The sequence below is a fragment of the Euphorbia lathyris genome, chromosome 9, assembly GCF_963576675.1.
Source record: "Euphorbia lathyris chromosome 9, ddEupLath1.1, whole genome shotgun sequence".
In the NCBI taxonomy this organism is placed as follows: domain Eukaryota; kingdom Viridiplantae; phylum Streptophyta; class Magnoliopsida; order Malpighiales; family Euphorbiaceae; genus Euphorbia; species Euphorbia lathyris.
In genome coordinates, this window is record NC_088918.1 from 67,867,268 (window position 1) to 67,894,341 (window position 27,074).

The 27,074-nt window shown below is 34.6% G+C and overlaps 1 protein-coding gene across 1 annotated transcript; it reads left to right on the forward strand.

Annotated features, from left to right (window-relative positions):
* Positions 1–20,318: 20,318 nt before the first annotated feature.
* Positions 20,319–26,550, forward strand: LOC136205206 (CBBY-like protein). The gene is made up of 11 exons (XM_065995709.1): positions 20,319–20,688; positions 21,303–21,352; positions 21,477–21,540; positions 22,118–22,166; positions 22,239–22,307; positions 23,295–23,356; positions 24,297–24,377; positions 24,724–24,878; positions 24,986–25,070; positions 25,471–25,614; positions 26,072–26,550. Exons 1-11 carry the CDS (start codon positions 20,435–20,437, stop codon positions 26,172–26,174), a joined length of 1,116 nt encoding a protein of 371 aa, XP_065851781.1. The 5' UTR covers positions 20,319–20,434; the 3' UTR covers positions 26,175–26,550.
* Positions 26,551–27,074: the final 524 nt, after the last annotated feature.

Genomic DNA, 27,074 nt, shown 5'->3' on the forward strand with positions numbered 1-27,074 from the left:
ACTGTGAATTCCTCAAAAGTGAATGCTTTTATCAGCTCTTCGTTCATAATACCAGATACTTTCTCAACAACAACATTAACAGCTTCATAGCTAGACCCCTCATTGCTTTTGAAAAGTTGTTCGAAATATTTGATAGCAATTTCGTCCATACCAATCTGATCAGAAACTTCAATTTGATTCTCATCCATGAGACTCGTGATCGTATTGATGTGCCTCCTAGCTTTCACACATGCATGGAAGAACTTAGAATTTGAATCCCCATCTTTAAGCTAAAACGCGTTTGCTCTCTGATACCAATAGCTCTCCTCTTATTCAAGAACTAAGTTCAGCTCATTTTTAATATTCATAGACTCTTCCATTGATTGTGGATCAGTACTATCACTCATTTGTTCCAGTAGAAGTTTACACCGTGCAATTTTTCGTGTAAATCTTGTTCTAAAATGACGGCCCCAGTTTTCCATCTCTTCACAACAGTTGGCGAGGCGAGTAATTAAATCACCACCTATGTTCTGTCCCCAGATTCCTGCAACCAAGCCTTTGAAATCCATTTCCCGAAGCCAAGCCCTATCAAATCGAAATCTGCCTTTTCGTTTTCCCTTTCGGTGACCATACACCTATAATAAAATAGGTGAATGATCCGAGTAGGCAGAAACCAGATTAATGACATCATACTGTGTGAACCGGTCACACCATTCAATTGAACCAAAAACCCTATCCAATTTTTCCCGGATCCATAACCTCGATCCCCTTCCTCTCTCCCAAGTATACATACTACCCTTCATTTGTAATTCAATCAGGGTGTTTGAAGCAATGATTTCAACAAACTGTTAAATCAGCATTTCAGGGTATGGTGCACCTCCCACTTTCTCTCTTTTGTCTAAAATACAATTAAAATCACCCAATACAACCCAAGGAAGGGCGGAATTATTTGCAATATTACCCAAAAGCTCCCAGGATTCCTTATGCCTACTACGATCAGCCATACCGTAAAACCCCACTAGCCTCCATTCACCATGCCTCGCATCCTGAATGACAGTTTCAATATGGTGATTTGAGAAAGACCTTACAGAAACAACATTCACACCCTTCCATAACAGTGCCAGACCTCCACTATGCCCTCTAGCATCCACAGTAAAGCACCCTACATAACCAAACTTACTTCTCAGACCTTCCATTCTAGGCTTACTAACTAATGTTTCAATCAAAAATACAAAATCTGGACTATGAGTCTTTAACAGCTCACCGAGAGCCCTAACTGCCCGGGGGTTGCCCAAACCCCGACAGTTCCAACTTAGGCAACTCATAATGGTCGGCGGACCTGTCCCGCAGGTCTCACCGGTATTTTCTGATTTGAGGTCAAATTATCCAATATAATATTAGAAGAATCTGCCCCAGGTGTCTCCTCTTGTACCTCACTACTTTCTGGTTGCTCTTTCTCTTTATCTCCATCCTCTCTCCTTCTCTTACGAGCTTCAATAAATTCCATCTCATTTTCTTCATTTAATTCCATATCCATAGCTTGGGTAACCTCATCTATCCCTGTCTGATTTATCCCCTGCCCGCTCCTACTTCCTAAATCCCGCGGTGACTTCCAATTGTCAGTTCTACCAATAATACAACTGTTACTTGGTTCTCTTAACCATCGTGAGCCGCTGGTCTCATTACCACGGCGCATAGAAGCTCGAAGCCAGTCTCCCCACTCTCTTGTGATCTCTGCTGGAGGCAATCGAAATAACCTTTCACAAAACCGGTCTGTGTGGCCAAGATGTCCACAAATATAGAAAAAATTACATAGCCTCTCATATTTAAAATGAATGAACGTCACATCAGTAGCGGATTTTTTTATTTTCTTACAGCGTTTCAAGGGCTGCCTTATATCAATTGCAACTCGAATCCTCATATAGGCACGCCTAAAGGCACTATTATTATTAGCATCATATTCTAAGAAGGTGCCTATAAATTCTCCTATCTGTTTGCCTATAGCTTCTGACATACAACCTAGGGGTAAATCATAAACCTGCACCCACATATCCACGCGGGTCATTTCTAAATGTTCCGGCAGCTCTCCTGGCTTCCAGTCTACCATTATCAACATATTGCTATCAAAGGACCAAGGTCCTCCTGCTAGAACTCGTTCTTTATCAACCAAATGAAAAAATTCGAAAATGAACAAGTTTGGTTGTACCTCAGATATTGCTATTCCTTTTCCAGGCCGCCACAAATCTGCCATTTTTGTTTTCATTGAATTAAAATTTACTGGCCTATCAGTTAAAAATCGCCCAACAAGCACCAACCCCTTCTCGTTGGAATTACCACCCTGAGCGGCAGTGGACCAGTCAAAAGTTTCTTCTTCTCCCTCAGTCAATACCAATTTCGCCAATTCTTTCTCCATTCCCTTTTTGATATCAGAAACCCCAGACTCAACCGTAAACCTAAAAACTCTACGCCTCACAGAATCCTTCACTTAATCTGAATAAACAGGACAAAACAACACACACCTGGAATCGCCGATTAATACACAGATTCGGCGCCGACAACCGCTTACACCGCAATCGTGGTGAAGGGACACTCTCACTGCCGTTTGCTTAGGTTACGGAGGAGAGAAAAAGGGATTGATACTTTTTTTGCTTCTATTTGAATTTTGATTTTAATTGACATAATTTATTTGTATTGTTATTATTATTATTTTTTGATAAAAATTATTTTAATTGTATTATTTACCCCACGAGCGTGAAATCCTTGATTCGCGCCTGCATATAATAGATATCATATTACGCCTACTATAATATTTTTCAGGTAAATTAGGTTATTTTGTTGGATAAAGATACAATTAATTTTTTAAATTTGACACCAATTCCAAAAATAAATTGAAGTTGATAACATCATTGAGAGGTAAGTGGCTTGATGCTTAAGCAAATTAATATTCTAGTCCAATTCATTGTCCACTAAATTGAAAGTTATTAAGGATTTATTATTATTATTATTGTTCATAATATTTATTTTACAGACAGAAAGTTATAATCTACAGACAAATATTATGATACGATAAGATTTGTTTCGCATGCTTTATAAGACTTTCTTTTAATTATCCATACTAAATGCCAAACTTTCTATGCAATCCATTCATTCTATTTTTTTTTTTTTTTGTATAGTGCCCTTTTTTCTAATTTTCATTTTTCAATATATTATATTTTTAGTTAATTCATGTAGGGTACACAATTAATATTGATATAACCCTCATATACGTAATTAACCATCCACGTCATCCCGAGCAGATAGTAAGAGTTTTTTTTTTAACTGAAATCGTGTTTAAATACGTGAACTATGACTATAAATTACAGTTTTGAGGTAACCTCCACCAACTTCCACCATACTGGTAACTTCAATCTCTGAGGCTATAAATAGTTGTTCACTCAATATTACAAGGTTTGGATTTTGAGAGACAGAAACAAAGTAATTATTATGTTTATTGACTTTAGCATCAGGGTATTTATAGGAAGAATGCTCCTCCCCCACTGTAATATGTACATCCATCGAGGAAGATCCAAGAACACCAATCGTCAACCTCAAGGAACCTTAACTGTTACCTTCAACGAACGTCAAACGTCAACCTCGAAGAACTTTAGTCGTCACACTCAACGAATGTTAGACATCACCCTCCAAGATCTGTCAACTGTTTCCTTAAGGTTTTAATCCCAGGATTAAAACCTACGTCCCTGAGCTCATCATGATTTCAATGATCAATCTTTTCTTAACAAATTTCATTGTTTAGTTCAAGCTACAACAATTCGTGCCGTTTGTGGGAAATCGATCGAAACGCCATTACTTTTCCTTTTTTGTTTTCTTAGTCTATATAAATGCCTACTAAAAAATCTCAAGTTCCACTTTCTCAAACGACCTTTAATCTAGACGAAGGGAATACACACCATGACAATCTAGAAGAACATTTTGAGAATCAATATAAAACATGAGGAACTGTTCCACCTACAGTTCCTTTAGCCGAATATGAAATTTTGAAGAAGAAGTTCAAGGAAACTAATAGCAAGTTAGAAGAATTGTTGATCTTTGTTCAACAAGCACTTCCTAACAATAAGCTTCATTTGAATTTCCAAGATAGGAAAAAACGTCGTGAAGATGAATCACAAGAAAATGAAACCTCTTCAAAAACACCACTAACAAAGGATGGTGAAGAATTCACATTTCGTGCAAAAAAAACCCAGAAAAAGGTGGTTGAGCAAGTTCTGAAGCAGAAAATTATAGCTCATTCCAATGAAGATCAAGAAGCAATGAAACTTCTTTTTTCTAAAAGGATCATAAGGAAACCTCTTCCAAAGAAATTCAAGATGCCTCAACTAGCTACATGTTCGGGTAAAAGTGACCCTCATAATCATATGTAGAACTATGAGGCTATGATGATATTGCAAGGATGGGGTGATACAATAATATATAGAGCATTCTCTGCCACGTTGACAGAACATGCCCGTACATGGTTCAACAATCTGCTCAAATGATTCAGATCTAACTTCAATCAATTGAGAAAAGAATTCATAGAAGCTTTCATCATCAACACTAGAAGAAAAATGGATGTTACTTATCTCCTCACCATCAAGCAAGAAGAGAAAGAAGTTTCCAAAGATTATATAGAGAGGTTTCGTGTAGCAACCTTGGAATATAATATATATATATTTTTTTATTTATTTATTTATATATATATATATAGAGTAAATAATTTATTAGTCCCCTAGTTTTTACCTAACACACCGTTTAGTCCTCATATTTTGAAAAACACATTTTAAGGTCCATAACTTTTGCCAATATTAACCTTGTGGTCCTTTTATCTATTTTTTTAGGTTTTTAACCGAACATATCTTAGCTTTTAGGACAACCACGGTACAATACAAGTTGACCATGTTACTCTGTTATTTTATATATATCTATTTATGCTAAAATACAACGATTATAAGTCTAAAAAAACTAGACAAAAGGACCAAAGGGTTAATATTGGCAAAAGCTAGGAACTTTATAATGTGTTTTTCAAAATATGAGGACTAAATAGTGTGTTAGGTAAAAACTAAAGGACTAATAAATTATTTACCTATATATATATATAGGAGATGACTCTTGTGAGAACCCTTTCCTAGGTGAGAACCACCCAAAACTACGTAGTTTTGGGTGGGAAAAAAAAAGCTGCTGCTTAAGAAGGTCGAAACTTGAGACCTCATGTTTACACTCCACACAACTTACCACTAAGCCAATTCATTTCCTTATAATTTATGTCGCGCGCTGATAAATATACTATTGCCCTTGTAGCTTCTATTGTTTAATTTTGATTCATGCTTTTTTTTTTTGGGGTAGAATGCATGCTCTTATTAGTATTGATTAAATGTGCATAATAATAAATTATTAATTCCTTTCCGTTCCTCCTTCTTTTCTGTTACCTTCTTTTCTTGAGGATAGGATTGGGGTCAGTCTTCCTAGACTGATCTCGGGTTAGATTTTTGTTTGTTTGTTTTTTTTCTTCCCTTCTTACCAAAAAAAAAATTATTAATAGAAAAAAATCCAAAAACATGCTTCGATTTCTTATTTATTTAATTCCTTTTATATTTTTGTAATTTATGTTATATAAGAAAATATATTTTTTTAAACATACGTTAGAACATATATTTTAACTTTTAAAACACAAACTATGAAGTTTAGAACGTACGACATATTTTTTAGAACATACGTTATGTTTTTTAGAACACGTGTTATGTTTTTTCGGACATGAGTTATAAATTATATTATAGAACAAATGAAAAAACGATCTAGATATGTACTGATTTTTTAGAACATTATACTTAATTTTTAGAACACAAACTATATATTTTTTAAAACATACGTTATAACATATATTTTAACTTTTTAAAACACGAACTATGAAGTTAGAACGTACGACATATTTTTTAGAACATACGTTATGTTTTTTAGAACACGTGTTATGTTTTTTCGAACATGAGTTATAAATTATATTATAGAACAAGTGAAAAAACGATCCAGATATCTACTGCTTTTTTTAGAAAATTATACTTAATTTTTGGAACACAAACTATAAACTTTAGAACATATGTTAGTTTTTTTAGAACATACGTTATGTTATTTAGAATGTAAGTTTTTTTTTTGAACAAAAAAATAGCTCATATATTTACTATTTTTTTTAAAACATTATCTTAATTTTTAGAACACAAATTATAAAGTTTAGAACATATGTAACAATATTTAGAAAAATCGTCCTTAACAATTTAAAACATAAATTACAAAAATATAGAGGAATTAAATAAATAAGAAATTAGAGCATGTTCTTGGGTTTTTTTCTATTAATAATTAATTATTATGTACATTTATTTTTTTCTATTAATAATTATTATGCGAATTTAATCAATATTAATAAGTGCATGCATCAAATATTAAACAATAGAAGCTACAAGGGCATTGGTATATTAATCAGCACGCGGCAAAATACACAAGGGAAGCAAATGACTCAGTGGTAAGTAGTGTGGAGTGTAAATGAGGAGGCCAAGGTTTAAACCCCAGTAATAGTAGCGTTTTTTTAATTAAATTTGACACCCAAAACTACGTAGTTTTGGGCGAGTTCTCACCTAGAGGAGGGTTCTCACTTGATCCCTCCCCTATATATATATATATATATATATATATATACATACATACTAGTGTTTAAAAACAAGGTGACTTGGACCGTGTAAGCGCTCAAAATCGAGAATTCGTTCTGATTTTCCCTGTCTAACCCCATTGGCATTTTTTGGTCTCTAATCATTTTTTACCTGCCAAGGCAGCACCTCTGGGCCTCCTGAGAGCCGTCTAGGTGGCGATCAGACCAAAAAAATTCATTATTGTTTTTTATTTTATTATAATTCAATTTTTAATAATATCGTATGATTTTTGGTAAATTTTGTTATTATTTTTTGATATTTTTGTATAATTGCGTTCTCTACTTGTTTTCATGATATGATTGAAAACTTTCAGGACACTGATCTATAAGTTTCTGTTAATTATATTACTTGTGGACATTATTTTTTACTTATTTCAGGTTGTTGAAATATTTTGTACATGTTTTCAAGGATATGTATTATAAAATATACATATTTTTCTATATTAAATCATTTTATTTTATTATTTTTAGATAGTGTGATATATAATATAATTGCATTTAATCGCGAAGAATTAAACTTTACAAAGTTGTATTACTATTGTTGTGGCTCCTTTTGTAGTGGAAAGGAAATTATGAGCATGTCATCGTTTATAGTACCTGCGAATTTCGGAATGCGCTGAATCTGACTATCAAACGAATGTTAGGAACAAAATGGACCTAATAATTCCTTAAGGTTCGGATTTTCAAAAGCTATGCCAAAAAAAAATACATTGCAAGAATGTTGTGAAATTGTAAGAAGACCGAAAATATAAAGTTGTAAGAACTAAGATTTGATTGCTTGAATAAACTAAAAATTACAAGGAAATGGAATAAAAACAAAGGGAAAATGCTAGATATCGAAATTGTAATTAAAATTGTGTATAGTTTTTGTGTGATTTTTGGATTTTGTTGGTTGTCATTTGCAAATGAGGAGGAGATTAGCTTTTATAGGCTTCTTTTGATAATTAAGTCTGAGTAACCTTCTATGATCTTCAACTGTCTTCTCACTAACTTGCCTATTAATTTCTTTGTGTAACTTTCAGAAGGCTTCAGTAGAAAAACCGGCCCTCTCAACTGACTTTGACCTTCTTAAAAGCTAGAAGATCGCCAATTTGAAAACCACTCAATTAACAATATAAAAGTTACCAATTAAGGTTGGTTTGATATTTAAGAACTTCAAGTCGTTTAACCTAAATTTCGAGTTCGAATCCTGGCATATGCAGAAAGCTTTAACTGGGAGAATATCTACCTAAAGAGTGTCCACGATCCTCACGAACCAAAAAATAGATAAACTAAAAAAAAAAAATTAAATTGCAAATACTCAACGAAATTATCCATTTCATGTAAACTTGGTAATTGAGCAAGGCTGAGCCCAAGCAAAGCCCAAATTAACTAATCCCGCTGGGCCTAGCTTTTAATGCCTATTTCTAAGTCCATCCCAATTTAATTAGCATATCAAATTATAATTAATTAGCCAATTTAAAAGCGAATTTGTATGTAAATTTCCTGGGTTAGTTACATGATGGGTGTTGTTAAACCCAGCCTCATTTTCCCACCCCTAGCCCCGTGAAAGGACGAAAATGCCCTTACGATCAAGCGTGTGGCTGTCATGGCCGACCGCGCGGTGAGGCGTGATGGCCACACGCCCGTGTGTCGAATTGGCAAAAAAAATAGCTTTTTTTATCCCGTAAATAGTTCGTCAAACCCGTAAATAGTCCGTTAAACTCGTAAATATGCGGTTAAACCCGTAACTACAGAATTGTACTTAAAACCAAAAAATAATATAAGTTAATTAATAAATATTATTAATCACAACATATAAAACTAATATAATCTAGTCCAAGCCTCTCTCCTTTCAGCGTATAAATTCTCCAAGTGACGAACACTCTGATGACAAAATAATCGCCATTGGATGGAAATAGGAGGCACTGGAAACAAAGGATGTAAATAAAGACGTATGTAGTGACGATAACTCCCCAAATGACAAATCACAATCTCTCGCTCAGGTGGTCTTCCATCGTCCGAACGCATCGGCAGTATAGTGCAACATCCTAATTGTTCTGTAGTAAAGAGGAAAATGACTGCGTTCAATACAGATGCAGTAGCAAATAATTCATCCGGACTCACCATCCAGTGGGACTCACCACATCCCGCTCCTGCCCATTTAATACGTGTGAGGGCAGCATCAAATCCGTTCCCATATACTGGCACATACAGATCATGGTTTGCCCGCATCTCATTCTCTATGAGCACTCTCATCAGCTTCCACTCCTCTTGGTTAAAAATGATGGCATTGGCTAAAACACGAAATCCACAGTTACCATATGCTACAACATCATGGAATCCAGTAATAAATGGTACGATGAGACCTTGAACCCGATGTAAATGGTGGTAACTGGCGATATCCGCATCAAATCCGACTGAAAATATTAATATATGAAATTTATCAATAAAAATATATTTACTTTAACTTCGACATATATATAAATGAAATAAAATATACCCGGCATCTTGCTGTTATGCACAGATGAGGATGAAGAACGGCCTCGACTACGACTACTCCTCGAAGCTGAGGACCGTGCTCGACCTCGTGGTGACTGATTGTACTCCCATGCACTCGTATTTCGTTTTGTTGATGAATTTCCCTTTGGTCTACCCCTAACAGTGTCTTTGACCTCAGGTTCTTTAAAGCCACTTTGTTCCGGGTTTATCTGATCATGAATGTACATCGATATGCTACGCACCATTGAAGGATCTAATTTTTCAACCTTTTCCGCAAGAGATTGAAAAAATCGGTGATCCTCAAACTCGTCAGCATATACTGGAGCAGTAACTGGTATGTCACTCAACCCTTCAAACGCAAGAGATCTCCAAAAAGATTAAAGCAAATAACAGAATAAATGTCTTACTTGATCGCCTCGATCTGAGCCTCAATGTCCTTGTGCACCTTCGCCCACATTGTATCAAGTGCACCAGTAGATGAATTCAACCACCGTTTCAACTGTGCATGTGAACTCTCCACTCGACAGGTTGTGGTGTTTCCTAAGTGCAACACCTTGTTCGTCCATGCTCAACAAAACTTCTCTCTATGCACTAGCCACGTGGTCTCTACGTACTGAATCACACCAGGCCAGTTGCCAGTAGTATTCTTCATGGCTACCACTGCCGCCTCATATTCAGCTTCTGTCGGGGCTTCAATTATACGTTTCCATTTGGAATTTTTAAAAATTTCACCAAACTTCTTCATTCCACTCAACTTGCCAACTATATCCTCCACATCTTTATTAATATGCCATGTGCACAATAAATGATGAGAATGAGGAAATACCTCACGAACCGGCCGCATCAGTCCTAACTCCCGGTCTGTAGCAATGACTGTCGGATGCACATCAGGTTGGAGCAAAAGCTTCAATTTTTGTAACACCCAAATGTAACTACCCTCGGTTTCATCCTTCATGATTGCATAGGCGATCAAGAAGTTTTTGTTAGAAGGCGTCATTCCAATGATTTCAAAGAATGGCATCTTATACTTGTTTGTTTTATATGTTGAATCCATACCAACAAACAAGTAATAAGATCGGAACAGTGTGATCGATGTTGGATGTGCCATAAATAAGTGAGTCACGACATTGCTGCCCGGCACCGCTTGCGTCCAATGTATATAGTCCTTATCTATAGCAAGCCGATAAAACTGACCGATTACATCCCGACCCTCAAAGCTCTCAGTCCTGATTTTCTCCTTGTAGTTATAGATATGTCTTTGTGTCGGGCAATCCTCCGGATGTTTTTCTTTGATTGCAGCAAAAATATCACAAGGCTTAGCTTGAGCTGAACTCATTTCACGAACAAGTTTTTTGGAAGTCGGGCTTAGTCCGCTCATCTGTCTGTAGCCTTGACGATATACAGCCAACTGATGACAGTATTGTCCTCTATCTCCAGGAATCCCATTCACCACCCAACCGCCCAATTCGCCGATTTCCATAACCTTTATCTGGAATTTGCAACCACAGTACTTTGTTTTTGTATTCTTCCGTAGTATAACATCCATATCCACATCCTTTTTCCTTTTATAATTCTTAACACCACGAGCACATTTAACCAATATCCACTTTGACTTGCGCCCCGTCTTGTGTGACGTTGTGGTTAACTCAAACCTGATCCCAATTGCCGTCTATTTTGCCCAGTTATCAGCTTCATGATATGTTTGAAATGTTTGTTTGGGAAAAAACTGCGAGCTGTAACCTATGCCATTTCCGTCAAATTCTTCCCACGAAACCTCCTGTAAATGATTAATAACGAACATTACATTCCAAAACGTGACATTTCTATAGCGTTTCTGTTGAAACACCTTTCCACATAATTTTGATTTGACAAAATTGTTTAAGTATAATTAAAAACATATTCTAAAAACACTAAGTTTAAATGCTTTGATTTATTCTACTAATGTGTTTGTTCAATATTGAGTTAAATTGTTTATAAGACACAAGGATTAAAAGGCCTAAGCCCAATACAATAGTCAAAGCCCAAGTCAAACGGTTCAATACAACTCGGCCCGCGTTTGCCAAAACATTGTCGTTATGGACAAAACGCAACTCAACGGAAGAAGGATCTAGAAGACCTTCAAGGAACAACTTCGGAACGAAGCTACTGAGTTGATTCGACAAAGCGTACAGGACAGCAGCTGGCTAAGGAAAACTTTCAGACAAAGTGTTTCCACTTTGGGTAAAGTTCAGACGACACAGTATGCTGTCCAGTTGACTTTACTATAAAAGGAGAGACATTCTGCTGAGCTGACCAAAAGCTGACCGACGAGAAAAGATACTCAAATCTGATTGGCCGAGAGCTCTGAGCAAGTCAGGATGACAACGACAGGAAGCCGTTTCCCTCCAGCGGTTATTTCGAAATTCTAAATGACCGATGCCTCAAGACGTCTCTATAAATAGTGCCATCAGAAGCTTCATTACATACAGAACTTGATCAAGCCATTACGCTGACCAAATTTCTACACAAGTTCTGCAAGCAAGAAGCAAAACAATCTTACACTACATTTCATATCTTTGTGTAAAAGTCTAGAGTGATTATTCAATCATCTAAGGTGTCTTAGCAATCATTGTTTAGGACAAAGACTTATCATTTCTAGAGATTAGAAAGGAGAGACTAAGTACTCGGTTATAGTACTCAACGAGAGATTATGATTGAGCAGAGGTATAGAGGAAGGTACTATTGTTATACTCAGTTGCTAAGATTGTAAAAGGTTTGAGGCTCTACCTTTAAAGAGCTCAGTAGAGGATTTGAAATCTCGGAACTTGTTCTGGGGACAGGACGTAGGCTTAGAAGAAGCCGAACCTGGACAAATATGCTGAGTAATGTATTTCTTACCTTAAACTCCTTATATATATTGCTTGCTTAAATAACCAAAACTGACCAAGTAAAGAGGTTAAGCTGAGTTGTGCGCATCAAACATCTGAGTTCAGGAATAGACTTTAAGTGCTATCTCCTAACTCAAGTCAAGAAACTGACCTAGTCACCAGTTGACTAAGCCAGTATCTTACTGATTACTCAGTGCCGCTGTTAAAACATTTTCTCTTAAGAAAAGAAGTCTGCCCTAAGCTATAAAAAGTTTAAATAGTTCATAACCCCCCCTTGGAACTATACTTGTAACGTTATAAGGGACTAATAGTTTCGGTGTCTAGACCCGAAAAACAGCCACAAATATGCTCGGACGTGTGAGCATTACGCCCCACCACATGGTGGGGCGTATGAGTATCACGCCCCACCTCATGGTGGGGCGTATGAGCATCACGTCCCACCTCATGGTGAGGCGTGTGGCTATCACGCCCCACCACATGGTGGGACGTGATACTCATACGCCCCACCATATGATGGGGCGTGATGCTCACACGTCCGAGTGCCGAACCAGATTTTTTTTTCCAATTCAAATTACAGAAATGTAAGGAAGTTAAATCGGAAAAATACCTCGAATTCGGACGTAGCATCACTCCCGTCTACTCTTGCTGATCACAGATTGTCTTCCATCAAACGTGTTGTCTTTGATTCAGATGAAAATGAGTTTGAGAGAGTTTGGGAGGGATTCAAATTTTCAGTTTTTGTTCAAATGGCGGTTAGGTCTTTTTTCGGGGCTGGAAGTGTGAATATGGGGCTGGATTTAGTAACCCACTAGACTAATTATAAATAGACAGTAGTGTTCACATGTATCCTGAATGGCCAAATGAATTTGAATTTCCATTTTAAAATTCTAATAAGCTTAGATGTAATGGTAAATGACCAAATCGAAATCCATATGAACATAACTCTATAAATAGATTAAAGAGGAAATTGCAATTTTATTTTACAGATAACTAATTCTCTATTTTTATTTTTTTGGCACATAAAGTATTTTTTTTAATAAACATGTCAAAACTCATATCTTTTATTTTGGTTTTGTCAAGTTGCGGTTACTGAATTTAAATCGAATGGAAAATTTTTATTGATTTATCATTTGTTGTTCCGCTCAAAAATTTAGGAATTTGACATAGTTGGAAATTTTTTTCCACGCATGAAACACTTGTAATAATTTGGATAATTCTTAACTTTTATGTAATTAGTTCTGGATTAAATATTTACAAGTATCCAATATTTAAATAAAATATTCTAATTATGTCAGTAATTTAAAACTGATTGAATTTATCGATTTTAAAAAAAAATCAATAATTGAATTGGATAAAATTAAAAATTAAAATATGAAGTTCTGAAAAAAATCTGCTGTCCCCAAACATCTGTCCCTTTACCTGTCTCCCATTTAATTTTTGACATGTGTCCATTCCTAATCAGTTATTTACACTCTTAACAACGTTAATTCTAATCTCAAACTTTGAAATCGTCTTCTCCGTTTTCCCAAATTCTTTGCAATCTTCTCTGGTTTGTTTTACAAACCACTGATCTTGGATTAATAGAGTTCTTTCTCTTCCTATCTAATAACAGAGTTCTTCTTCCCATTGTGATGCCTTCCAATTCCGATTTTGCAAGTGTTATTGTTGAGGTTTCCTTTTCTTCCAGTTTTGTAATTTTTTGATTATCTGTTTTATTCCAAAACAGCAACCATTCATCACGATAACAAATTATGATTTCCTATCATCGATTTTGTATTCGAATTCCGATCACCAATAACAAATTATAAAAGGTTAAAGCTAGAATTCTTAGAAGGAGTCGCAGCAAAAATTCAAGGTTAACTATGTGATAGAGTCTGCCTAACATTCATGGAAGGTGAACTTATGTGCCATTAACAGCGAGAAGAAACAATAAGGAAGAGAAGCACTAGTTTAGAGATTTTTGGAGCATAGGAAGTGTTTTGGGAAAAATGATTTATGGGTAAAGATGAATGTTGCTCCAAGCTAACATATTGTCCTTATCAAGCACTAGGAAAGTACTGTCTAATAAGATGTTAAATCCAATAATTTAGGAATAAAGTTATGAATTTACAAGCTATGAGATCATCAGTAGTGTTTGTAGCAGAGGGAAATTTCTTTTCTAGAGCAGGCCCTGAAAGTTTTTTGTCTACATCAGATCCAAGTTGATCCCTCCTTAATATTTGTGGTACATAGAGGTTGGTTAGCTTGATATGAAGTGTCTTCTGTCTCAACCATTAGAAAAAATGCTAGTGGAAAATTATATTCATGCCTGCCTCGTACATTAAATTATTTATTTATCTTAGTTCTTAATGGTTTGATGGAAGTATTTAATAAACTTCTGTTTTATGAAACAAATTTATTTGTTGTTATAATTTGAATTTTCCAAGTAAAAATAGCAGAAGATCAAAGGACTAGTTTCAAGCATTGGTTCTAGCAAGGTCTAACATGCCAAGAATGGGGATGCAATATGTGGGACAAACTGACATCATCAAATGTGAAGGCAAAAGCAACATACAAAATATTGAAACTAAAAAAGACAAAAAGTTGTGTGTTATAGCAATTTGGTCAGCTATTTCTAGGCCTTGTGTATTGTAGCAACAAGCATTGGAGAGAAATGAAGTTTAATTCACTGATGGTTCCTTTCCCAGAATTGTAAAGTTAGTGAGGGCAATTGGTATATCATCTCATCTTCAAGTGCTTTCAAACCCTTGTTTGTACCAACTTCTGCCGCTGCTGAAATTTACCACTTGAATCATCACAACCATTTTCTGAAGGCAACCACTTGAGCACCTGAATTTATTGGCACAAAACAAACCTTTTACCAATTAGACATTCAGCCCCATGGGAGAGGAGAGCATCCAATTCTTTTTCTTAATTTTGCAGACCTCTCTTTGTCAAAGGAATAAACCAAGTATACACCACAACATCCACCTTCATTACAACCCAAAAGATTAACACAATATCAATAATTCTACACATTATCAATATTTCATGCTACACATATGGAGCATGAAGATGGACCTGAATCAAATAAAATGAAAAATTTAGAGGTAATTCAAACATTCTAATCACTTATATCATTTTTTCCAAGCTCTGAAATTAGTTTCAATTTGGAATATGGGATGATTCTAACAATATTGACAATAATCAAAATTACCTGAATTCAAACTTTAAAATTAATTTCAATTTTAAATTCCTTTCATAATCAGCCTTTTCAATGAATTCATGCATGCTTGAGTTGAGTAATTAGATTTTGTTTCTGTTAGACTCTAAGAAGTTGAGTTCTATATTGTTGTTGTTAGACTTTAAGAACAACCAAGTTCGAACCTTTGCAGGTATTGAAAATTAACTAGTTAACTTTGAATTCAACAAAGAAAGAAATTGGAATTGATGATAGAATGGGCCAAAAATTGGGAGGGAAGAATCAATTGGAAGATAATGATAAGAATGAGGTTGATGAAGACCGAGAAAGAACGATGTACAGAAAAAGGGAGAGACTTGAACAAAATCGATGCTTGAACTTTTATCTGTGGAAGGAAGTTAACGATCACAATCTCAAATTCAGAATCAAAAGAAATCGCAATTGGAAGGGAAAGAGTTCTGTTTATGGATCGAAAGCAAAAAATGAAAGAGAAAAGTGTTGCTACTCAACGGATGAGGAAGGAAGTTAACAGACCTGGATTAGAGTTAATTAACGTCAACAAATTGGAATTAAATTTAATTATTAATTAGGATGAAATTGACACATGTAACAAAATAAATGGGGGACAGAGAAGAAGACACCTATAATGGGACAGCAGATTTTCATTCTGAAGTTCTAATATATTTTAAAAAAATGGAATTATATATATATATATATATATATATATATATATATGAATTAGTTAAACGTTAATGTAATTTCCTCTTTATTGAAATGATTGAATTTTTTATAGAGGAATTCAATCTAAGAAAAACATATAATAAAAAAAATTAAGATTGATTCAAAAAAAAAAAAAAAGATAAAAATTATAATTCAACATTAACATTAAGATAATGTTTGATACTGAGGAACATGAATCAAATGATACGTCATTATAAATATACAAGTATGTCGATGTTTTTTATAGAAAAAAATAATTATTTTATTCATAGAAAAAATAGTACATCTTGACATAAGTAATTAAAAAATGAAAGTCAGAAGTACATCAGAAAAGCTTAAATCTGCATCTTCAATATCGTAGATCATGATAGAACAATGGTAGACATTGCTTGAAACTGTTTTTGACACAACGATGAGAAACAAACAACACTCAAAATCGACTTTAAAATCTTTTTCTTCAGGAATAACTTCATAATCTTTCAATGGGCCAGATATATGGTAGACAAAACTCTTTTGTTTTTCCATGAAAGAAAACATAATAACACTCATATAGGGAGACAAACTATAACCACTTCTATGTTAAGAAAGATCACGACCATCCATATAGAAAAACATACAAGAAAAGAAAAAAAATCAAATAGAATATAAATTATCAAACCTACCATAATAGATTGATAAAAAATTATTCAATAAAAATGCCAAAACAAATTAAAGGAGGAGTTTATTTTCCGCCTAAAAGCTAGAAGAAAACTCAAATACACGAATGAACAATTTAAAAGTTTTCTTGATGACTTAATCTTTTTATTTATACCTTCTAATATTGTAGTGGATCAAAAGTGTACAAGTTTTTTAATTTATTATGATTATCTTTCAATAGCTTTTGAACATTATTAAATAGCCCGAACTTATAAATTATAAATGTTGTGAAACAAGAAAGATAATGTGAAATTAAGAATAATGGAGAGAGTAAGTTTTTTTTTTTTTTTTTTTTTGTATTTCACTTCCATGTATCACGTGAAAGAAACCTATATTTATAGGTTTATATCTTACATAAAATAAATAAATTGTGAAGTTACAAACATTAAGAAATGTAGAGTTACAACATTAAGAAATGACGAGTTACTTATACTTATGGACATCCATCAATTCATACATAACACTACCCTTTGGATGTCCATCCATGCGAATAGCGCAATGTCTTTAAAAACCTTACCACGTAAAACTCAGTGGGACAAAACCATTGGTTAAAGGGAAAAAAAATAGTGTCTACTCCCCTTATTCACAATATTATTGAAGATATCTAAGAAGACGCATGCCAATACCATAAAACAACTTCTTAAAAGTTGTAAACGGTAATGTTTTTGTGAACAAATCTGTCAGATTGTCACTTGATCGAATTTGCTGAAAATTGATTTCACAATTCTTTTGAAGATCATGAGTAAAGAAAAATGTTAGTGAAATATGTTTTTTTCTGTCTTTTTTAATGTAGTCTTCCTTCAATTGAGCAATGCAAGCTGCATAATCTTTATATATTGTAGTCAGGGTTCCTTTATCTGATGATCTACCACATGATTCTTATATATGTTTGATTAATGATCTCAGACAAACACATTATCGGGTTGCTTCATGAATAAATATTAACTCCACGTCCACGTGATTTGAAGAAGTAGTTGTAATAGTTTGCTTCGTAGAGTGCCAAGATATAGCTGTACTTCCATATATGAATAGATAGAGATTTATGTAGGTCAAATAAGTAACTCGCATCCGTGTAGTCAAATAATTTAGGTTTAGATCCATATGCATAAAATAAAGTCAAATCAATAGTTCCTTGAAGATGGTAGAATATATGCTTAATTGGTTCTAATGTCACCGTGTAAGTGTAGAGCTATATCTAGATAATAAATATAAGGATACTGCCTTTACATAGACGGGTTATACTAATTGGAAAAAAGCTTTAGAAAATTTTATTGGTCATGAAGGAGGTCAGAACAGTACACATGGTTTTGCTAAACAAAAGTGGTTGCAATATCCAAATCAAAGGAGAGTGTTGATTATGTGTTATCATCTAAATGTTCGGCACTAGAGGTTGATTATCGTACTCAGTTAACATCAGTTGTACGTGCCATTCGACATCTTTTGGAGAAAGGTTTGCCTTTTCGGCGACATGATAAGTCTGCAAACTCAATACATTGGGGTCATTTTCTTGGACTTCTCAAATATACTAGTGCCCTTAGTGAAGAGGTAATGAAGGTAATAGATTTAAATGCTTCAGGAAATAATCAATTGGTTTCTCCCATAATTCAAAAGGACATTATAGAAGCTTGTGTAGCTGAGACGAGAAAAGTTATTCTCAATGAGATTGGGGATAAATTATTTTCTCTTTTGGTTGATGAGGCCCGAGATTGTTCAATAAAGAACCAAATGACTGCGGTTTTGAGATATGTGAATAAACTTGGAGAGGTGATCGCACGGTTTATTGGGGTAGTACATGTTAGTGAAATTATTGCAGAGTGTTTAAAATAAACTATTGATGGTTTCTTTATGAAGAATGGATTATCACTATCAAGGCTAAGAGGTCAAGGTTATGATGAAGCTTCTAATATGCGTGGCGAGCTTCATGGCCTAAAAACACTCATTTTAAATGAAAATAAGCATGTATTTTATATTCATTATTTTGCTCACCAACTTCAATTAGTTGTTGTGGCTGCTGCTGCGCAAAACGGGTCGGTGAGTACATGTTTTGATTACATTCCTCTGATTGTGAATATTGTTGGAGCTTCGTGTAAAATGAATGATTCTCTTCTAAAACTACATCATGAGAAAATAGTAAACAAAATACATAACCATGAAATTTCTACAGGGAAGGACAAGAATCAAGAAATCAACTTAGCACGACTAGGTGATGCACGTTGGGTTCCCATTATAGAACGTTAGTCCGTCTTTTTGACATGTGCGATTCAATATAAGAAGTGCTTAGAAATATACATGTGGATGGATATGATGAGAAAAGTCGAGGTAGTGCTGGAAAAGTGCTTGCAAAAATAGTGACATTTGAATTTGTGTTTGTTACAAAATTGATGTTGAATCTTTTGGGAATGACAAATGAATTATCATAAATCCTACAAGTGAAGGATCAAGATTTAGGAAATGCTATCCATATGATTAAAGTGGTCAAAAGTAACTTACAAGTATATAGGAAAGATGGTTGGGATAATTTGTTGAAAAAAGTCACTGATTTTTGCAATGCACGAGAAATACATGTACCTAATACGGAGGATGTCATTCAATATTGTGCTAACCGTCTTATTGATGGAGTACGCGCACCATTTTCGTGCGGAAACTTTTTTGAAGGTATTTGATTTCATAAATGACATATTTAATCATTTCATGAACTATTTTACTTGTAGGTTATTGTCGATAGTTCTGGAGCATTAGACAGAAGTTTCACAAGGCAAGTTGAGAGTTACTTAGGTGCATAACATGTCTTGATCCTTCAAATTCTTTTGCTAATTTTGATCCTGAAAGACTACTATATTTTGCTAAGTTGTATTCATAAGATTTTTCTTTCTTTAAGCTAATTGAGCTTCATCACCAGGTTAAGAACTACATTACTGATGTAAGATCGAATGAATTCTTCTATAGTCTTTGTGATATTGGCGAGTTTGCAAAGAAGATGGTGAAAAATAAATATCACACTACTTATCGTTTGGTGTATCGACTATCGAATTAGCATTGATCTTACATGTTGCAACAACTATATTTGAAAGTTGTTTTCCTTCAATGAACATTATCAACATCGATTTGCGCAACCGAATGAGAGATGATTTGCTTGGAAATTGCTTGATGTGTTACGTTGAGAAAAAAAATTCATAAATATTGAACATGAACTAATTTTGCAAAATTTTCAATATACGAAATTTTGAAGGTTACTTTTACCACCTATTGGTAGTTCAAAAAGTTGTCAGTAGTTCATTACTTTATATTAATAAAAACTAATTAATAATGTAGGTTTTACTCTATCTTTTATTGGAATTATTATTAGTTGCTGCTTTTTATATCGTTTGAATTTTTTTATACCTTTTTCACTTGGTGTAAAATTTGGTCCGTTGTCAAATTGACCCAGCCGAACGACAAATTATTAGAAGCATCTGGTTCTCTATGTTAAATGGACCTCTCATACATATTGTAACACGTGTAATATGAATTCACATATATTATAAAAGATCCCATTATTTTAATTATTACATGGAGTCATACCACACGTGTCCAAATGTAAATTAGAGGTACATGGAAGACCGGATGCTTACTATAATAACTACAAAGAACTCCAAAGAAACAGTTTTGTATTCGCCCCTTGACATGCATTTCTAGAGAGAAAAAGATTTTTTTTTTTCACAAATGATAAAAGTCAATTGATTCCACAGAATAGCTCAACAATATCTGTCGAAAATCAGAAACAAGTTTGAGTTTCCAATTCCCATGGCAACATTATCCTATTCGCTTCTCTTTTCTTCCCATTTCTCAAGCAACTCTAACAAATGCTACCATCAAATTGCACATAAGAACTACAAAATTTCCTCTCTGGGTCATCCCTCTTCCTCCAGTTTCCCGGGGAAATTCAAATTTCTTCCCAATTTCTCCCAGCCAAGTGGGTTCACTCCTTTCTCCTCCTCGTCCTCTAACAGCAACCAAAACCCACCTCAAGAAATAGCAATTCTTCTCGAGGTTGATGGGTATGCTTCAGAGAGTTCTTTTTCCCCAAATACTTCAGTTATGCGTTTGTGTTCTCTGCCATTGTGTTTGATTTCATAAATTTGAAGTTAGTTTGTATTGGGAAAGGGGATATTGCTTCTATCTATTTGATTTTATAATTTATACTCCTAATTCCATATCTCTAGGTTTGTTTGAGCTATTTATTGCCCCTCCTTTACTATTTGTTTGATGTGCTTATTCTTATTCACCAATTCACCCTCTATGGTTTATTTATGCAACGGAAAAACCCTGAACTTCAGTTTTCTGTCAATTGATGTTGCTCCCTCCTTTGTATGAATTGATTAATTCCTTATGTATTGCTTCTATGGTATTTACACAAATTCATTTGGTACACTTAGATTTTCATGGTCATTTTGTGATCTTGTTGTTTAGTCATTGTTGACTTTTCGCTGCAATAGATTGACAAAAAAATTTAGACATGGAAGTATGGTATCCATTATATAAATGGAGTTACTTAAGAATTGGTTATATTCTATATTTATTTATTGTCTCTCTTGTTTTAACGCTTTGATGATGTAAATTTTGGATGGTTTTTTCTTTTTTTGTTTTTTTTTTTTTGTTCTTTTTCTTATAGGGTTCTCATGGATGCGTACCGCCTAGGGAATCGTCAAGCCTTTAATTTAGGTACGATGATGAGTTAACTCTATGCTTATGTCTAAAATGATAAAAGAAAAGAATATTTCAGCTATTATGTATCTCTGTGAGTTTAAGAGTATAACTTATGGATTTTCTTCCCCAATGCCATCAGCATTTCAGAAGCTTGGACTTGATTGTGCAAATTGGACGGAACCTATCTATCTAGATCTTGTAAGGTGCGAAAGAATCCAGTGTAATACAGACTTGAACTTTTGATATAAGATTCTCATGTTTATCTTATAAATTGAGTGGTCTATTATTTTATGCATGCTCTTCATTCAGACTTGGTTACAGCTAGACCTTTTTACGGTCCTCTGCTGCACCTACCTGCTTTGATTTGTCCACGCCGAAACACAACTTATGGTTTGAGCAAAAAATTTGTATGCGAGTTGGACTTGGCTCAAGCCAACAGGAGCCAGTTTTATAAGTTGATAGATAAAATGACCCTCCTAGCATGAACCACCTAATTATTTTTCTATGTATTTTCCTATATACATTTTACATTTGGCTCAGGTTTGGCTAATATTTGTAACCCAAACATTCAGGCTTGAGTTTAGGGGAAAAAATTTGTGAACCTAAATATGTCCCCAACACACCTAATGAACAGTTCTAGTTGCAGCAGAATGATAATTTTGGAACATGGATCACATTACGTCTCTTGGAGTATACGTGAAAAGCATCTCAGTTGCATTTTATGCTTAAGCATCTGTTCTTAGTTCTTACAATACAAAATTATACCTTTTCCTGTTTCAGGAAGAGTGCTGGTGATGAGGAAAGAATGCTTCTATTATACTTTAACAGGGTGAGTTTTGTGGAAATTAATTGACTTTGTAATTTGTTTGATATATTCATTCCCCGTATTTCTTTTTTCCAGATTGGTTGGCCTACATCATTGCCCACAAGTGAGAAAGGCACATTCGTAAAAAATGTTCTGCGCGAAAAGGTATTGGTTTATAAGTGGCATTAAATCAATGGCAGTTACTTGTGTAATTCATAAATCATTTTTGCCAGAAAAGGTGTTATTTGAAAATTGGATTCATTTACTTTGATTCAACTAATGCTAGCAATGGTTGATTATTGTTATAAAAAAAGGCATAATCAATTTTAAAATCTTAGCATTTCTAGTTTGAGCTTTTACCTGTATAGGACGGCCCGGTGCACTACGCGTCCCTGCTTAAGCGAGGGTCCGGGGAGGGGTCCCACCACAAGGGTGTACTGGGGGCAAGCCTTCCTCTTCCATTTTTTTTTTTTGGCAAGAAGCCGCTCCTAAAACTCAAACCCGTGACCTCTCAGTCACACGACAACAACGTTTACTGTTGCGCCAAGGCTCGCTCCGTATAAAGGGCGGCCCGGTGCATTACGCGTCCCCGCTAAGCGAGGGTCCGGGAAGGGGTCCCACCACAAGGGTGTTGTCACACCCGACCCTAGACGACCTCAATCGGCATCGGACGTGAAATAGAAAGATTGTAATCAACACTTAGGAGTCTCCAATTTATCCCAATATCATAATATCATATATATTACAATTGAAATACCAAAGTTCTAACCATAATTCTAACAATAAGCAGCCAACGTCCAAACCTCGCCTAATCGGTTGGTAACCTTCTCTATATTCTGTACTTTATCACCTAAAAACATATATAAAGTCTAAAAATTTAGACACGGACGTGACAGGTGTACTGGGGGCAAGCCTTCCCTTGCCAATTTTTTTGGCAAGAGGCCGCTCCTAAGGCTCGCCCTGTATAAATGAAGAAAAATTCCCAAGAATTAAAAACCATGAGTTGTGAAAGGAACAAAATTAAGAACTAGAGGTTTTGTAATTTTAGTTAGATTAAACTCATTTCAAGCATAGAACCATGCTATTTGAGAACCATGCTATTTGAGTATTTTCTTGTATTGTTGGTTTCTAAATGGTCATAGTTGTTGGCAGAAAAATGCAATGGATGAGTTTGTGATTTCAAAAAGTTCACCTTTACGTCCTGGAGCAAAGGAGTGAGTTGTCTCATCTTAAACTTAAGTTTTCCAGTTAGAATTTTATTTTTTCACTACAGCTATCTCTGTAACTTTGATATCTTTATCTGTTGTTTAGTTAGATATAATAGCTGAAACTTTTGGCTATTCGTGTAGTTACCTTGTAGTTGTTTAACATCTTTGACGAACAAGAACTATAAACTAAATGGATTCTTTTGAAGCCTTGAATGACTTAGTCTAATAAATGATTCATCTTGAGGAAGTTCAAGATATTTGGAACTCAAGAAAGGCTCAAATGTGGACAGCTACCATATAAAGTTGAAATGAAAAAGAATGTAGTATATGAATAGGTTGATCTTGCAACCGCCACACATAATAGCGTTAGAAATTTCTGGCCCTTAACTTAGTAGCTGTTCGTATAAAAGGTTTAAATAAGAGGCTTTTGCTGTTTTTCTGCAAAACTTAATCAATTTTCTTGAAAGTAGTTGCAGAATAGGAATATGATTTTGTACCTTTTCAAGACAGTTCTCTTTCTCTCTGTACTGTTTTAATCTAATTGCCAGTATTAACATCTATAATTATCTTATATTATTAGAAATGAGCTAAAGAGGAAAGATTTTTATAGCACGTTCGATCACCATTTCGTTTTTCCCAAATGAATAATTTCAATTGTAGTAGCAAAAAACTAACATACATAATCAAAAGCTTGTCTTCAAAGTTGAGTTCTAGCATTACAGCCTTTCTCAGTCTCAAATATGTATGCTGACAAGTATTTATACCCATCATGAGTTTGGGAAACAAAGAAAAAAAAAAGCTCTCATCAAATGAACACTTGATGTAGTTAAGTTCCTATGCCAGTTTTGGGCATTTCATTAAATCTTGATGGCATTGTTTGATGGTATTTTCATTGTTACTTTCTTAGCTTGAATACTTACTTTAGATCTTGAAAAATTTCACGCAGTTTTATTGATGATGCATGTAATGAAGGATTACCTGTAGTCGTTCTAACAGCTTATGGTAGAAGTGATGAAAGTATTACCAGGTATTGTTCTTCTTCCTCTTCCTTTTCTTCTGTCCAGAATTTATATGACTAAGACCAGTCTTATTCTTCCTTTATTTTTCTTCAAATTGTAAAGAAGCATTTTTAAGTGACATGGAGATTTTAAACTATCTTTGCTGTCTGTTCCTTTTCCTTGAGTTGGAATTTGCCCTATTTATGTTAGAGCTTGAACCTTATGGCTTTATTCACAATGGTCCTGGTTTGGTTTAAATCTCCAGTGTTCTGTTTTTATGAAACATATGCATGAGGTGTTTTAAATATAGTTGGATGAATATGATGTCTATCTGTTATGTCTCTGTGTATTAATTTAATTTTTGGACATTTTTAGGTCCATTGTAGACAAGCTTGGAAGTGAAAGAATTTCAAAGATAAAGACTGTTGGGAATGTCGAAGTAGAACAGAGTTGGTATGGCCAACTTGTTCTTGGTAAAGGAGTGTCGTCAGGTTTGGATGAACAACTTGCTAAGGAAGCAAGAAAAGCAGGTAAATTCTAATCCCATGTTGATTGCCTCTTATTTGTCCAATAATATTCATTTTTTCGCTGCAGAAGATTGCGTACTAAAGGAGTCTGTTCTTGCTTTCCGGACCAGCTTCTGCTGAGAGACAAAAGATAGCTGAGGAAGTTGCTTCAATGCTGAAGTTGAGTGTTCAGCTTGATACAAGCACGCCTGAAAGGTTAGTCTGCATACTTACCTATTTAGTTGTTTTCCAGATTTCAGTCAATGTTTCCACAACTTGTGTTCTACTACTAAATCCCTTAATGTGTATAATTTTGAAAGCTAACAATATTAGAAATCGGATTATGTTAAAGCTAAATTAGTGGATTCCGCACGGCACAATATTTTTTTGACACGTGGTGTTAAAATGGGATTATATTTGTATTGTAATTCATCCAAGTCACCATTCCGGTTCTGAAATTGCTGTAAAATTGTCAATGTGATTGTATGAAACGAAAACGAACTCCAATTGTTTTGTTGAAACATTAGACAAAATTGAGTGACTGTCTGTACTTCTAATCCATGTTTTGCATGTTAAATTGTAAAAAGGGCTAACTGGTGAAATCGTAATTTCGCAGCCTACAGAAGATCGTAGCTGCATTGCGTGCTGGGGCGGAGTATGCTGGGTTACCTGTTAGCAATTGTGTCCTTGTCGCTGGTAGCCAGCCTGGAGTAGCTGCTGCCGAGAAAATTGGCATGCCCTGTGTTGTTCTTCGGAGCAGGTAAAAAGCTTGTTTTCTGAAGCTAATTATTTCACCTTTCGAGACAACAACTCTTTTTTTCTAATCTACCCTTGCCGTTAAGTATTTTCAGCATTGATCTTTCAATTGGACACGATTGAAGCCATTGATCAACTATAATTGCATATATTAAACTCTTGCTCGCCAAATTAGTTAGTTGTAATTGTGAACCTACATATAATTTAGTGATACATGTTGTATGTTCAAAAAAGAATGAACGCAAATGTCGTGAAAAATCAACACAACATGAACAAACACATTATCGTTCGTATGAAGCACATAAAGATGCAGTGTGTTGAGCCATTGATCTTTCAATTTGACATGTCCGCATTTAAGCGCGCTTTTTGGAGCTTTTTTGCATAAGGGCATTATCGAAATATCATTACTTTCAGCACAGTGGTTGAATTTCTAACTAACTACATCATATGTTTTTATACAGTTTGACAGCCAGAGCCGAGTTTCCTTCTGCAAAAGCTGTAATGGATGGGTTTGGAGGTGCAGACCTCACCATTGCTAAACTAAGGCAAAAGCTCTTCTCTTGATTAAACAAACTGCTCTCTCTCTCTCTCTCTCTCTCTCTCTCTCTCTCTCTCTCTCGTGATAACATTTGAGCTGCGCATTCTGTCTCCCGGAACCTCCGTTTTCAAAGGTAATCAGGACTGGAGCGATATTGTTCATGTTGCCGGTTTTTAGCATTATATAGAGTCGAAAGCAAATTGATATCGAAATAGGTTCAATACAGTTTCTGCATAACTTTTTTGTGCTGAGCAAATCTTTCCTCTCAGGAGACTACTAGTTTTCTTTTTATGGAATTGGGAACAATTATGAACAACAATGTTCTGAAAAATTATTATAAGGAATTCTTTATGGTAAATGTTCTTTTTAACAATTCTTGATTAAACAAAAAATTATTCAAAATGAAACTCATTTTCTGTGTTGTTATTTCTCAAGTCAATGAAAATGATTATGTCTTATTTCTCAAGTCAATGAAAATGATTATGTCTACCAAAAGCTAAATAATACTAATAAAGGTAAGGTTGTTAAATACTAAAATTCATATCTGTTTAAAGTTATGTAATAATATTATTAATATAGCACTTTACTCATCAAGTATGACAATAATCAAATTATGAAAAATTCCATTGGACCACTTTAATACGTATTATACTTTAATTCGTCTTTAGTGCTTAGCCTATCTTAGAGTCCGTTTGGTTTATCTATTGTTGCTGTTTGTTGTTTCTATTGGAAAAAACTTATTTTTCAAAAAGCAGGATTGTCTGCTTTTGTAAAAAAACTGTGTCAGCTATAAAAATGCAAACAGAATGTGTCTAACCAAATACTTAAAAGTCTCTCTATTTTGGAGTGAAACAAACATGAGAAGCTAAACACCCTTTTAATCTTTAATATAAAGGTTCATTAATAATAGAATAAGAGTTTGTCCG